The following is a 16,562-nucleotide window of genomic DNA, read 5'->3' on the forward strand; positions in this document are numbered from 1 at the left end:
ACAAGTACTATATCGACATAACCTGAAAGGCCGCTCAGCAAGGAAGAAGCCACTGCTCCAAAACCGCCATAAAAAAGCCAGACTACAGTTTGCAACTGCACATGGGGACAAAGTTCGTACTTTTTGGAGAAATGTCCTCTGGTCTGATGAAATAAAAATAGAACTGTTTGACCTTCGGCTTGCGAAGAACACCATCCCAACCGTGAAGCACAGGGGTGACAGCATCATGCTGTGGGGGTGCTTTGCTGCAGGAGGGACTGCTGCACTTCACAAAATAGATGGCATCATGAGGAAGGAAAATTATGTGGATATATTGAAGCAACATCTCAAGACATCAGTCAGGAAGTTAAAGCTTGGTCGCAAATGGGTCTCCCAAATGGACAATGACCCCAAGCATACTTCCAAAGTTCTGGCAAAATGGCTTAAGGACAACAAAGTCAAGGTATTGGAGTGGCCATCACAAAGCCCTGACCTCAATCCTATAGAAAATGTGTGGGCAGAACTGAAAAAGCGTGTGTGAGCAAGGAGGCCTACAAACCTGACTCAGTTACACCAGCTCTGTCAGGAGGAATGGGCCAAAATTCACCCAATTTATTGTGGGAAGCTTGTGGAAGGCTACCCGAAACGTTTGACCCAAGTTAAACAATTTAAAGGCAATGCTACCAAATACTAATTGAGTGTATGTAAACTTCTGACCCACTGGGAATGTGATGAAAGAAATAAAAGCTGAAATAAATAATTTTCGCTACTTTTATTCTGACATTTCACATTCTTAAAATAAAGTGGTGATCCTAACTGACCTAAGACAGGGAATTTTTACTAGGATTAAATTTCCGGAATTGTGAAAAACTGAGTTTAAATGTATTTGGCTAAGGTGTATGTAACATTCCGACTTCAACTGTAGTTTGTATGTCTAGTAAGGCTTCTCTCAGAAAAAGTTGTTCTCCTTTTAAAGTTCCTTAACGTCCGTTTCTTTCTTAGTGACTGTCCATTTTAGTTTTTTTGTATCGTTCTCCATTATCGCAGCTTTTCCGTCACTCATTTCAAGACTCGCCTTCAACTCTTTTACAACATTACTGACCAACTCTAGTATGCCCAGTTTATCATTGCTGTCTGCTGCTACATTCTTAACTAAATATAGAAGCACACAACAGAATGGATACACAACAAATACTGTTAGAAAACACAGAGAATCAAAAAAGATATAACACATTCTCCTGAAGACAGAACAGTCCAAGGAGCGGATTATCAAGAAATCTATTAACTGAGATAACTCATGTCACATATAAACTCATTATTTCATCATTCTTGTTAAACTGTTGTTTGTTTGTTATTTTTATTTTTTTTAAATACTTTTCATTCCATATATTTACAGCACATTGGCAGAATAAGAAGCATTTCACAAACAGTCAATCAGTGACATCTACGGGACAGATGACCAGTGAGACACTATCTGAACCACCAGGGCTGAAGAATGGATCCAGTTTCTCAGTGGAGGTGCAGTCGTGTGTCCATGTCTCACTTGTTTCCTGTCCTCAGAGAGGATGATCTAGGGAGATGCAGAATCAGGGTCTAGTGTCACATCCACTGTGGAGAGAAAATTACACTATGGTAAACACAATGACATCAACCTCAGTGGTATAATACACTATGGTAAACACAATGACATCATAATCAGAGGTATAATACACTATGGTAAACACAATGACATAATGACATCATCATCAGTGGTATAATACACTATGGTAAACACAATGACATCAACATCAGTGGTATAATACACTATGGTAAACACAATGACATAATGACATCATCATCAGTGGTATAATACACTATGGTAAACACAATGACATCATCATCAGTGGTATAATACACTATGGTAAACACAATGACATCAACATCAGTGATATAATACACTATGGTAAACACAATGACATAATGACATCATCATCAGTGGTATAATACACTATGGTAAACACAATGACATCATCATCAGTGGTATAATACACTATGGTAAACACAATGACATCATCATCAGTGGTATAATACACTATGGTAAACACAATGACATCATCATCAGTGGTATAATACACTATGGTAAACACAATGACAACAACATCAGTGATATAATACACTATGTTAGTGTAGCTAAGTAGTTCAAATTTGCTAAAATGCTAAAGTTCTCTGTGATGAGATTCGAACATGCAACTCATATAGAACTACCAAAGAAGCATTAGGCTCTTGGTCTGATATGCGCTCCACTCTGGCGCTGTGGTAGCCTTGACAACAGCATTTGTTCACTGATTATCCCCTCATACTATCAATCAGTTTATTTTTTATTTTTTATTGTCACATTCCTGAAGCCCAAGAAACAAACATTTAGCTTCCTAGTACATATGGAAATTAAAAAGGTTTATGAATGACTTTTTGGAGGGTTCCCCCTTCTGATAACCAGGTGGCGAATCGCATCTCTGCATGTCTGGCAGACATATCAGTATGGATGACGGATCACCACCTCAAGCTGAACCCTGGCAAGACGGAGCTGCTCTTCCTCCCGGGGAAGGACTGCCCGTTCCATGATCTCGCCATCATGGTTGACAACTCCGTTGTGTCCTCCTCCCAGAGTGCGAAGAGCCTTGGCATGACCCTGGACAACACCCTGTCGTTTCTCCGCTAACATCAAGGCGGTGACCCGCTCCTGCAGGTTCATGCTCTACAACATTCGGAGAGTACGACCCTGCCTTACACAGGAAGCGGCACAGGTCCTAATCCAGGCACTTGTCATCTCCCGTCTGGACTACTGCAACTCGCTGTTGGCTGGCCTCCCTGCCTGTGCCATTAAACCCCTACAACTCATCCAGAATGCCGCAGCCCGTCTGGTGTTCAACCTTCCCAAGTTCTCTCACGTCACCCCCCTCCTCCGCACACTCCACTGGCTTCCGGTTGAAGCTCGCATCCGTTACAAGACCATGGTGCTTGCCTATGGAGCAGTGAGGGGAACGGCACCTCTGTACCTTCGGGCTCTGATCAGTCCCTACACCCAAACGAGGGCACTGCGTTCATCCACCTCTGGCCTGCTGGCTCCCCTTCCGCTGCGGAAGCATAGTTCCCGCTCAGCCCAGTCAAAACTGTTCGCTGCTCTGGCACCCCAATGGTGGAACAAGCTCCCTCATGACGCCAGGACAGCGGAGTCACTCACCACCTTCCGGAGACATTTGAAACCCCACCTCTTTAAGGAATACCTGGGATAGGATAAGGTAATCCTTCTACCCCCAAAAAAAAAATTGTGGAGTGGTTATCCCACTGGCTATAGGGTGAATGCACCAATTTGTGAGCCGCTCTGGTTAGGAGCGTCTGCTAAATGACGTAAATGTGCCCTTGAGCAAGGCACTTTAACCCTAATTGCTCCTGTAAGTCGCTCTGGATAAGAGCGTCTGCTAAATGACTAAAATGTAATGTAAATGTAAAATGATTTATTATATATATACAGTGGGGGGAAAAAAGTATTTAGTCAGCCACCAATTGTGCAAGTTCTCCCACTTAAAAAGATGAGAGAGGCCTGTAATTTTCATCATAGGTACACGTCAACTATGACAGACAAAATGAGAAAAAAAATCCAGAAAATCACATTGTAGGATTTTTAATGAATTTATTTGCAAATTATGGTGGAAAATAAGTATTTGGTCAATAACAAAAGTTTCTCAATACTTTGTTATATACCCTTTGTTGGCAATGACACAGGTCAAACGTTTTCTGTAAGTCTTCACAAGGTTTTCACACACTGTTGCTGGTATTTTGGCCCATTCCTCCATGCAGATCTCTCTAGAGCAGTGATGTTTTGGGGCTGTCGCTGGGCAACACGGACTTTCAACTCCCTCCAAAGATTTTCTATGGGGTTGAGATATGGAGACTGGCTAGGCCACTCCAGGACCTTGAAATGCTTCTTACGAAGCCACTCCTTCGTTGCCCGGGCGGTGTGTTTGGGATCATTGTCATGCTGAAAGACCCAGCCACATTTTTATCTTCAATGCCATTGCTGATGGAAGGAGGTTTTCACTCAAAATCTCACGATACATGGCCCATTCATTCTTTTCCTTTACACGGATCAGTCATCCTGGTCCCTTTGCAGAAAAACAGCCCCAAAGCATGATGTTTCCACCCCATGCTTCACAGTAGGTATGGTGTTCTTTGAATGCAACTCAGCATTCTTTGTCCTCCAAACACGACGAGTTGAGTTTTTACCAAAAAGTTATATTTTGGTTTCATCTGACCATATGACATTCTCCCAATCCTCTTCTGGATCATCCAAATGCACTCTAGCAAACTTCAGACGGGCCTGGACATGTACTGGCTTAAGCAGGGGGACACGTCTGGCACTGCAGGATTTGAGTCCTGGCGGCGTAGTGTGTTACTGATGGTAGGCTTTGTTACTTTGGTCCCAGCTCTCTGCAGGTCATTCACTAGGTCCCCCCGTGTGGTTCTGGGATTTTTGCTCACCGTTCTTGTGATCATTTTGACCTCACGGGGTGAGATCTTGCGTGGAGCCCCAGATCGAGGGAGATTATCAGTGGTCTTGTATGTCTTCCATTTCCTAATAATTGCTCCCACAGTTGATTTCTTCAAACCAAGCTGCTTACCTATTGCAGATTCAGTCTTCCCAGCCTGGTGCAGGTCTACAATTTTGTTTCTGGTGTCCTTTGACAGCTCTTTTGGTCTTGGCCATAGTGGAGTTTGGAGTGTGACTGTTTGAGGTTGTGGACAGGTGTCTTTTATACTGATAATAAGTTCAAACAGGTGCCATTAATACAGGTAACGAGTGGAGGACAGAGGAGCCTCTTAAAGAAGAAGTTACAGGTCTGTGAGAGCCAGAAATCTTGCTTGTTTGTAGGTGACCAAATACTTATTTTCCACCATAATTTGCAAATAAATTCATTAAAAACCCTACAATGTGATTTTCTGGAGAAAAAAAATCTAATTTTGTCTGTCATAGTTGACGTGTACCTATGATGAAAATTACAGGCCTCTCTCATCTTTTTAAGTGGGAGAACTTGCACAATTGGTGGCTGACTAAATACTTTTTTTCCCCACTGTACGTACATTTAAAAAATAGGCTCGTGGGCTCCCCACCTTGCGAGGGCTGCGGGGGTGTCCCGTAAGCCAGTGTCTCTCACCATATGTCAACTAAGATTAAAGTTATTATAGGTCTGCATAGTTTGAGGTCTGGATTGAACAACATAAATGAACACTTACAATAGTTTGTGATATCCATCAGTATGTTGCTCATTTTCATAACCAACAGACTCTTACTCTATATTTCCGATTTTGGAATCATCAGAAGACATGCAGGTGTGTTTTATACTATGTGACTCTAGCTGTATTTTAGGGAGGAATAGTGTCCTCCTCACTGTCCTGTTGATCTGGTCCAAACTGATCAATACTCTACAAACCAAAGTATTAGTCTGGCATAAATGCAAATAGTCCGGGTAGCCATTTGATTAGCTGTTCAGGAGTCTTATGGCTTGGGGGTAGAAGCTGTTAAGGAGCCTTTTGGACCTAGACTTGGCGCTCCGGTACCGCTTGCCGTGCGGTAGCAGAGAGAACAGTCTATGACTTGGGTGACTGGAGTCTTTGACTGTTTTTTGGGCCTTCCTCTGACACCGCCTAGTATATAGGTCCTGGATGGCAGGAAGCTTGGCCCCAGTGATGTACTGGGCCATACGCACTACCCTCTGTAGCGCCTTACAGTCAGATACCGAGCTGTTACCATACAAGGCAGTGATCTAACCGGTCAGGATGCTCTCGATGGTGCAGCTGTATAACTTTTTGAGGATCTGAGGACCCATGCCAAATCGTTTCAGTCTTCTGAGGGGGAAAAGGTGTTGTCGGGCCCTCTTCACGACTATCTTGGTGTGTTTGGACCATGATAGTTTGTAAGTGATGTGGACACCAAGGAACTTGAAACTCTCAACCCGCTCCACTTCAGCCTTGTCAATGTAAATGGGGGCCTGTTCGGCCGTCCTTTTCCTGTAGTCCACGATCATCTTCTTTGTCTTGCTCACATTGAGGAAGAGGTTGTTGGCCTGCCACAACACTGACAGGTCTTTGACCTCCTCCCTATAGGCTGTCTCATTGTTGTCTGTGTTCAGGCCTACCACTGTTGTGTCATTAGCAAACGTAATGATGGTGTGAGAGTTGTGCTTGGCCACGCAGTCATGGGTGAACAGGGATTACAGGAGGGGACTAAGCACGCACCCCTGAGGAGAACCAGTAAAAAGGTGAGTAGGACGGAGCCAGGCGCAGGACGTGTGAATCATAGAATAGGGTTTATTTGGCCAATACAGCAGTCAGCAGCAATGTGTAAACCAAATACAGTGCAACTTAAATGCATACTGGGAAAACAAAACACACAGGTGAATATCCCGGCGATAAAAGTAACATAATGCTCAACACGAGCTAGCGACACCTCCACATGGAACAATAACACACAAAGACATGGGGGAGCAGAGGGAATAATTATACAGAGACTGATGAGGGGATATGTACCAGGTGTGTGTGAAAAACAAGACAAAACAAATGGAATGATGAAAAGAGGAGCGGCAGTGGCTAGAAGGCCGGTGACGACGAACGCCGAAGCCTGCCCGAACAAGGAGATGAGGCAGCTTCGGAGGGAGTCGTGACAGAACCGGTGTTGAGGGTCAGTGTGGCAGATGTGTTGTTGCCTACCCTTACCACCTGGGGGCGGCCCGTCAGGAAGTCCAGGATCCAGTTGCAGAGGGAGGTGTTTAGTATCAGGTTCCTTAGCTTAGAGATGAGCTTTGAGGGCACTATGGTGTTGAACGCTGAGCTGTAGTCAATGAACAGCATTTTCACATAGGTGTTTCTTTTGTCCAGGTGGGAAAGGGCAGAATGGAGTGCGATTGATATTGCGTCATCTGTGTATCTGTTGGGGCGGTATGCGAATTGGAGTGGGTCTAGGGTTTCCGGGATGATGGTGCTGATGTGAGCAATGACCAGCCTTTCAAAGCACTTCATGGCTACCGACGTGAGTGCTACGGAGCAGTGGTCATTTAGGTAGGTCACCTTTGCATTCTTGGGCACAGGGACGATGGTGGTCTGCTTGAAACATCTGGGTATTAAAGACTCGGCCAGGGAGAGGTTGAAAATGTCAGTGAAGACACTTGCCAGTTAGTCATGCTCTAAGTACAAGCCCTGGTAATCCTTTTGGCTCCGCGGCCTTGTGAATGTTGACCTGTTTAAAGGTCTTGCTCACATCGGTAACGGAGAGCGTGATCACACAGTCGTCCGGAACAGCTGATGCTCTCATGCATGCTTCCGTGTTGCTTGCCTCGAAGCGAGCATAAAAGGCATTTTGCTCGTCTGGTAGGCTCGCGCCACTGGGCAGCTCGCGGCTGGGTTTCCCTTGTAGTCCGTAATAGTTTGCAAGCCCTGCCACATCCGGACGAACGCCAGAGCCGGTGTAGTGGATTCAATCTTAGTCCTGTATTGACGCTTTGCCTGTTTGATGGTTCGTCTGAGGGCAGAGCGGGATTTCTTATAAGTGTCCGGATTAGTGTCCCGGCTCCTTGAACGCGGCAGCTCTAGCCTTTAGCTCGTGCGAATGTTGCCTGTAATCCATGGCTTCTGGTCGGGATATGTACGTACAGTCACTGTGGGGACGACGCCCTCAATGAAGCCGGTGACTGAGGTGGTATACTCCTCAATGCCATTGGATGAATCACGGAACATATTCCAGTCTGTGCTATTAAAATAGTCCTGTAGCTTAGCATCCGCGTCATAGGACCACTTCCGTATTGAGCGAGTCACTGGTACCTCCTGCTTTAGTTTTTGCTTGTAAGTAGGAATCAGGAGGATAGAGTTATGGTCAGATTTGCCAAATGGAGAGCGAGGGAGAGCTTTGTATGCATCTCTGTGTGTGGAGTAAAGGTGGTCTGGAGTTTGTTTTCCTCTGGTTGCACATGTGACATGCAGGTAGAAATGAGGTAAAATGGATTTAAGTTTGCCTGCATTAAAGTCCCTGGCCACTAGGAGCGCCGCTTCTGGATGAGCATTTTCTTGTTTGCTTATGGCCTTATACAGCATAACAACTGATCACAACCACAAAACTACTGACCATTAAAAACCACAACTATTGACCACAACTACTGACCACAACCTCAACACTACTGTCCGAAACTACTGACCACTACTGAACACAACTACAAACCACAACTACTGACCACAACCACTGACCACAACCACTGACCACAACCACACAACTATTGATCACAACTACTGACCATAACTACACAACTACTGACCACAACTACTGACCACAACCACTGACCGGAATCACACAACTATTGATCACAACTACTGACCATAACGACTGAGCACAATTACTGCTCTGGTCTGCACTAGCTCTGGTCCAGCTCTGGTCCTCGGAGTAGCTAGCTAGCTCTGTTCTGCACTAGCTCTGGTCCAGCTCTGGTCCTGAGAGTAGCTAGCTAGCTCTGTTCTGCACTAGTCTGGTCCAGCTCTGGTCCTCGGAGTAGCTAGCTAGCTCTGTTCTGCACTCAGCTCTGGTCCAGCTCTGGTCCTGAGAGTAGCTAGCTAGCTCTGTTCTGCACTAGCTCTGGTCCAGCTCTGGTCCTCGGAGTAGCTAGCTAGCTCTGTTCTGCACTAGCTCTGGTCCAGCTCTGGTCCTGAGAGTAGCTAGCTAGCTCTGTTCTGCACTAGCTCTGGTCCAGCTCTGGTCCTCGGAGTAGCTAGCTAGCTCTGTTCTGCACTAGCTCTGGTCCAGCTCTGGTCCTGAGAGTAGCTAGCTAGCTCTGTTCTGCACTAGCTCTGGTCCAGCTCTGGTCCTGAGAGTAGCTAGCTAGCTCTGTTCTGCACTAGCTCTGGTCCAGCTCGGGTCCTCGGAGTAGCTAGCTAGCTCTGTTCTGCACTAGCTCTGGTCCAGCTCTGGTCCTGAGAGTAGCTAGCTAGCTCGGTTCTGCACTAGCTCTGGTCCAGCTCTTGTCCTCGGAGTAGCTAGCTAGCTCTGGTCTGCAATAGCAAAAATAACCCACCAACAGTAACTCTTGAACTATTCAAGCAAGATAAACCAAACCAACTTTCACATGTTCAGGCTATACTAACTTCAAATTCTTTAACTTGTATTAACTAATAACTCCTCATTACCATACATTAGCATAAAACAACCCACCAACAGTAACTCATGAACCGTTCAAGCTAGATACAGCAAACCAACCTTCATATTTTCAGGCTATTCTATCTTTTCATCTACCCACACTTTTTCAACTATAACCAGTCACTACCGTTACTACTGCAGACTACCACTACTATAACTATAACTATAACCAGTCACTACCACTATAATTATAACCAGTCACTACCATTACTACTGCAGACACTACCACTACTATAAATATAACCAGTCACTACCATTACTATAATGTTTTTCAAAACCATACATACTTTAAAACTGTTTTGCTTTAAATAGTCAAGTAAAATGTTTTAAACTTCTACGACTATCACAAAAATACTTTTAAAGAGCTTAAGCAAGCCCCTAAACTTTACTAAAAAGTTACCATCTAGTATAATTATTATTATTCATAACAGAAAACATGTGACAGATGATATGATATAGCCATCTGATGATATATTTAACGATCAACTAACCACATCATATGATATACTGAACACCCTTCTTAAAAGGTTCCTCAGCGAAAAAGGTACCTGTACGCACCTTTAGGGGTTCCACCGGTGTTGCAATCTGAGGAACCCCTAAAGGTGCCTCCAGGAACCTTTTATGTTTAGAGTCTAGTGGGCCTCTACAGTCTCAACACATCCTGTTCTATATGGTCTGAAGAGATTGACAATGATAAGACACTGGGATATCATATTTGTATGTACTGTACTTACCCCTCTCCTTCCTGAGGTCATCTGTAAACATGTAGAGTAGATGGAAGACAGTGAGAACATCATTAACATGAACACTAGAAGATATAGTCTCTCTCTGGGACTCCTTGTCTCATATAACTTCACTAATGTCAGAAAAACTAATTGACTTCCACGCACCTAAATGAGTCCAGCGTACCTCTGAGAGACAACTTCACCAATGAAGATATTCTACCATACCAACACTTCTTAATTTAATTAAATAAATGTGACTGGTCCATCAGTGATCCAGGTGTATCAGAGACTACCTCTCTCTAGTCTAGTGGTCCTCTACAGACTCAACACATCCTGTTCTAGAACATCAACATTAATGTGACTGGTCCATCAGTGATCCAGGTGTATCAGAGACTACCTCTCTCTAGTCTAGTGGGCCTCTACAGTCTCAACACATCCTGTTCTAGAACATCATTCTATGGTCTGAAGACACTGGGAGATGAAGGACACTACTTACCCAGTTGACTAGTGAGATTCTTTTCAACCTCATCTGTAGACATAGATATTAAGATAGAAGTCAGGGAACTTTAATGTGAACAACTATCTATGTGTTTTCTACTTCACTAGAAGTTACATCTATATAAGAGACATTGGTTTACATAACGTTTATAAATTGATGAATTGAGGATAGTAATGTACTTACCCCTCTCCTTCCTGAGGTCATCTGTAAACATGTAGAGTAGATGGAAGACAGTGAGAACATCATTAACATGAACACTAAAAGATGTAGTCTCTCTCTGGGACTCCTTGTCTCATATATCTTCACTAATGTCACAAATCCTAATTGACTTCCATGCACCTAAATGAGTCCAGCATACCTCTGTGAGACAACTTCTCCAATGAAGATATTCTACCATACCATTACTTCTTAATTTAATTAAATAAATGTGACTGGTTCATCAGTGATCCAGGTGTATCAGAGACTACCTCTCTCTAGTCTAGTGGGCCTCTACAGTCTCAACACATCCTGTTCTAGAGCATCAACATTTTAATGTGACTGGTCCATCAGTGATCCAGGTGTATCAGAGAATACCTTGATGCATATTCTTTAATAAATTAGAAGATAGAACTGGGTTAATCACGAACATTGAGTTAGAATTGTTTGATACTGGGCTAGGAATTTTATTGGGGCATTTCACTGTGTGTGTGGGGGAGTAGAGAGGAAAACTGCCCTAGGGTCAAAGTGCTTGCTCTTACTTGAATCCATGGCTGCATTTTGTCTCTCTCTTCAAACACAGTGAAGGGAGCAGCACCAGGGTTGAATAGAGTTTGGGCTAGACCTTTGTCTCCTTGGTATCTTCTTGATTGATTACAGCTTGAGGGGGTGAGGTACAGGGGAGCGGGTGATTGGTTGGAGTAATAGTTCAGCCGTCCTCAGGGACAAAGGAAGTGGGAGGAGCAATAAAAGAGCGGGAAAACTGAAGACGACTATATAAGCAGGAGGAAGACCTTAATCAATCAATCAATCAATCAATTTTATTTTATATAGCCCTTCTTACATCAGCTAATATCTCGAAGTGCTGTACAGAAACCCAGCCTAAAACCCCAAACAGCTAGTAATGCAGGTGTAGAAGCACGGTGGCTAGGGAAAAACTCCCTAGAAAGGCAAAACCTAGGAAGAAACCCAGAGAGGAACCAGGCTATGAGGGGTGGCCAGTCCTCTTCTGGCTGTGCCGGGTGGAGATTATAACAGAACCATGCCAAGATGTTCAAAAATGTTCATAAGTGACAAGCATGGTCAAATAATAATCAGGAATAAATCTCAGTTGGCTTTTCATAGCCGATCATTAGAGTTTAAAACAGCAGGTCTGGGACAGGTAGGGGTTCCATAACCGCAGGCAGAACAGTTTAAACTGGAATAGCAGCAAGGCCAGGCGGACTGGGGACAGCAAGGAGTCACCACGGCCGGTAGTCCCGAAGGGGTGCCCCTCTGCAGACGGGTATCGGCTTTGTTGAAAACTTTAATAAAGTCATTTCTTGATACAACAAAAACTCTGTAAGACCTTATTTGTAATAAAGTATGGTGGTTATTTTCCACAACAACCTCTCTCTAGTCTAGTGGGCCTCTACAGCCTCAACATATCCTGTTCTAGAACATCAACATTAATGTGACTGGTCCATCAGTGATCCAGGTGTATCAGAGACTACCTCTCTCTAGTCTAGTGGGCCTCTACAGCCTCAACACATCCTGTTCTAGAACATCATTCTATGGTCTGAAGACACTGGGAGATGAAGGACACTACTTACCCAGTTGACTAGTGAGATTCTTTTCAACCTCATCTGTAGACATAGATATTAAGATAGAAGTCAGGAACATTAATGTGAACAACATGTTGTGTTTTCTACTTCTCTAGAAGTTACATGGAAGAGTCATTGGTTTACATAATGTTAGCAGAGTGATGATCTGAAGACAGTACTTACCTCGCTGCTCAGTGAGGCGAACTGTGAATATGTAGAGTAGATGGAAGACAGTGAGAACATCATTAACATTTCTTTCTCTGGGACTCCTTGTTTCATATCACTTCTCTAATGTCACAAATCCTAATTGAGCTCCACGCACCTAAATGAGTCCAGCGTACCTCTGAGAGACAACTTCACCAATGAAGATATTCCACCATACCACCACTTCTTAATTTAATTAAATAAATGTGACTGGTCCATCAGTGATCCAGGTGTATCAGAGCACTACCTCTCTAGTCTAGTGGTCCTCTACAGACTCAACACATCCTGTTCTAGAACATCAACATTAATGTGACTGGTCCATCAGTGATCCAGGTTGTTATGGATACAGGTATCCTGCTATGTGTTTTTGTGTTTTTCCTCTCCCTTCTGCCCTAATCACAGGTTTCCCTTTGTGTTCCTGATTGGTGGTCGTTGAGGTGTCCCACCTGTCCGACATCCGCTTGTCTGCTGATTGCTGAGGTGGGACCAATCAGTGGACATTCCTCGTATTGCACCACCTGTTTCTGGTTTTTCACTCACATCACACATCCCATTGTTTTAAAAAGCCAGTCAGTTGTGTTTGCTGACAGAGACTCTTTTCGTTGTGAGTATGGATACTGTGGTGTCCTGTTTTTTGTGTACTCACTCATATGCTGGTTACTCTATATGGTAACTATGTTGTGTGTTCCTGGGAAAAGGGGGATTTAGCAAGTTGCCCTTGGGCATACATTACCCGTAGAAAGAACATTGTCTAAAAACACTAGTTAGACCTGAGCGGACCACCCACTGTATTTCTGTATGGTTAGCAGTGGCTTAGCTGTTCTTGAGGCAGGCAAGATCAGTTTAGGGTTTTTTGACATTATTGTTTCATTCCTTGGGTCCTGCTCAGCCCTTTTCCCCAAACCTTTACAGTGTGTTCATAATAAACATTTTGTGTTTGACGGTAGCTTATGGTTGTTGGTGTATTTTTGTCCTCACTGTTTCCGTGTCACTATTCTAATTTACATGAGTTATGTTACGGGTCTCTTTTCCATCCACCCTAGACTTTTAAAGCCACGGGGTTCGAATACAGGTGTATCAGAGACTACCTCTCTCTAGTCTAGTGGTCCTCTACAGCCTCAACACATCCTGTTCTAGAACATCAACATTAATGTGACTGGTCCATCAGTGATCCAGGTGTATCAGAGATTACCTCTCTCTAGTCTAGTGGTCCTCTACAGCCTCAACACATCCTGTTCTAGAACATCATTCTATGGTCTGAAGACACTGGGAGATGAAGGACACTACTTACCCAGTTGACTAGTGAGATTCTTTTCAACCTCCTCTGTAGACATAGATATTAACATAGAAGTCAGGGAACATTAATGTGAACAACATGTTGTGTTTTCTACTTCTCTAGAAGTTACATGGAAGAGTCATTGGTTTACATAATGTTAGCAGAGTGATGATCTGAAGACAGTACTTAACTAGCTTCCCACTGAGGTGAGACTGGTCCAATAACGATGTTCCTCCTACCACCACCTCCCCAGCCCTAAATGAGTCCAGGGTACCTCTGTAGAGGGAGGCTGGTCCAATAACGATGTTCCTCCCTACCACCACCTCTAACCCCAAATGAGTCCAGGGTACCTCTGTAGAGGAGGCTGGTCCAATAACGATGTTCCTCCCTACCACCACCTCTAACCCTAAATGAGTCCAGGGTACCTCTGTAGAGGAGGCTGGTCCAATAACGATGTTCCTCCCTACCACCACCTCTAACCCTAAATGAGTCCAGGGTACCTCTGTAGAGGAGGCTGGTCCAATAACGATGTTCCTCCCTACCACCACCTCTAACCCTAAATGAGTCCAGGGTACCTCTGTAGAGGAGGCTGTTCCAATAACGATGTTCCTCCCTACCACCTCCTGACTTCATTATCCAATGATGATTAACCTTGCTCTATTAATATCTAATCACTTCCATCATCTTACTCAATAGATCATACTGTAAGTGCATGTGAATCTGTGGAAGTATGCTAGTCTAGAGTCTATGCAGACAGGTGAGGCATCTAAATAATAGCTTATGCCTGTTAAATAGTATCAATTTAACACGTGTGTCTCTGTGACTGGTTCATCAGTGATCCAGGTGTATCAGAGACTACCTCTCTCTAGTCTAGTGGTCCTCTACAGCCTCAACACATCCTGTTCTAGAACATCATTCTATGGTCTGAAGACACTGGGAGATGAAGGACACTACTTACCCAGTCGACTAGTGAGATTCTTTTCAACATCATCTGTAGACATAGATATTAAGATAGAAGTCAGGGAACATTCATGTGAACAACATGTTGTGTTTTCTACTTCTCTAGAAGTTACATGGAAGAGTCATTGGTTTACATAATGTTAGCAGAGTGATGATCTGAAGACACCTTGCTGCTCACAGAGGCTAAGTACTGTCTGTAAATATGTAGAGTAGATGGAAGACAGTGACAACATCATTAACATTTCTTTCTCTGGGACTCCTTGTCTCATATCACTTCTCTAATGTCACAAATCCTAATTGAGTTCCACACATCTAAATGAGTTCATTGTACCTCTGAGAGACAACTTCACCAATGAAGATATTCCACCATACCACCACTTAATTTAATTGAATAAATGTGACTGGTTCATCAGTGATCCAGGTGTATCAGAGACTACCTCTCTCTAGTCTAGTGGTCCTCTACAGACTCAACACATCCTGTTCTAGAACATCAACATTAATGTGACTGGTCCATCAGTGATCCAGGTGTATCAGAGACTACCTCTCTCTAGTCTAGTGGTCCTCTACAGTCTCAACACATCCTGTTCTAGAACATCAACATTAATGTGACTGGTCCATCAGTGATCCAGGTGTATCAGAGACTACCCTCTAGTCTAGTGGTCCTCTACAGTCTCAACACATCCTGTTCTAGAACATCAACATTAATGTGACTGGTCCATCAGTGATCCAGGTGTACTCAGAGACTACTCTCTCTAGTCTAGTGGTCCTCTACAGACTCAACACATCCTGTTCTAGAACATCAACATTAATGTGACTGGTCCATCAGTGATCCAGGTGTATCAGAGACTACCTCTCTCTAGTCTAGTGGTCCTCTACAGTCTCAACACATCCTGTTCTAGAACATCAACATTAATGTGACTGGTCCATCAGTGATCCAGGTGTATCAGAGACTACCTCTCTCTAGTCTAGTGGTCCTCTACAGTCTCAACACATCCTGTTCTAGAACATCAACATTAATGTGACTGGTCCATCAGTGATCCAGGTGTATCAGAGACTACCTCTCTCTAGTCTAGTGGTCCTCTACAGACTCAACACATCCTGTTCTAGAACATCATTCTATGGTCTGAAGACACGGATATGAAGGACACTACTTACCCAGTTGACTAGTGAGATTCTTTTCAACATAATCTGTAGACATAGATATTAAGATAGAAGTCAGGGAACATTAATGTGAACAACATGTTGTGTTTTCTACTTCTCTAGAAGTTACATGGAAGAGTCATTGGTTTACATAATGTTAGCAGAGTGATGATCTGAAGACAGTACTTAACTAGCTTCCCACTGAGGCATCTAAATAATAGCTTATGCCTGTTAAATATTATCAATTTAACACGTGTGTCTCTGTGACTGGTCCATTAGTGATCCAGGTGTATCAGAGACTACCTCTCTCTAGTCTAGTGGTCCTCTACAGACTCAACACATCCTGTTCTAGAACATCAACATTAATGTGACTGGTCCATCAGTGATCCAGGTGTATCAGAGACTACCTCTCTCTAGTCTAGTGGTCCTCTACAGTCTCAACACATCCTGTTCTAGAACATCAACATTAATGTGACTGGTTCATCAGTGATCCAGGTGTATCAGAGACTACCTCTCTCTAGTCTAGTGGTCCTCTACAGACTCAACACAGCGAGGGAGAGCTTTGTATGCATCTCTGTGTGTGGAGTAAGTTTTCCTCTGGTTGCACATGTGACATGCAGGTAGAAATGAGGTAAAATGGATTTAAGTTTGCCTGCATTAAAGTCCCTGGCCACTAGGAGCGCCGCTTCTGGATGAGCATTTTCTTGTTTGCTTATGGCCTTATACAGCATAACAACTGATCACAACCACAAAACTACTGACCATTAAAAACCACAACTATTGACCACAA

General features: G+C 43.7%; 1 protein-coding gene across 1 annotated transcript in view; it reads right to left on the reverse strand.

Annotated features, from left to right (window-relative positions):
• Positions 1–1,322: 1,322 nt before the first annotated feature.
• Positions 1,323–16,562, reverse strand: part of LOC123486958 (protein Hook homolog 3-like) — a 42,772-nt gene continuing 27,532 nt past the window's right edge. Inside the window, exons 19-27 of the mRNA XM_045218120.1 lie at positions 15,788–15,820; positions 14,631–14,663; positions 13,688–13,720; positions 12,376–12,396; positions 12,202–12,234; positions 10,598–10,618; positions 10,412–10,444; positions 9,925–9,945; positions 1,323–1,587 (exon numbers count right to left, since the gene is read on the reverse strand). Coding sequence (XP_045074055.1) covers positions 1,550–1,587; positions 9,925–9,945; positions 10,412–10,444; positions 10,598–10,618; positions 12,202–12,234; positions 12,376–12,396; positions 13,688–13,720; positions 14,631–14,663; positions 15,788–15,820 — 266 coding nt within the window. The 3' untranslated portion in view covers positions 1,323–1,549. The remainder of the gene's footprint in view (positions 1,588–9,924; positions 9,946–10,411; positions 10,445–10,597; positions 10,619–12,201; positions 12,235–12,375; positions 12,397–13,687; positions 13,721–14,630; positions 14,664–15,787; positions 15,821–16,562) is intronic.

Source organism: Coregonus clupeaformis, unplaced genomic scaffold (assembly GCF_020615455.1).
Source record: "Coregonus clupeaformis isolate EN_2021a unplaced genomic scaffold, ASM2061545v1 scaf1385, whole genome shotgun sequence".
Lineage (NCBI taxonomy): Eukaryota > Metazoa > Chordata > Actinopteri > Salmoniformes > Salmonidae > Coregonus > Coregonus clupeaformis.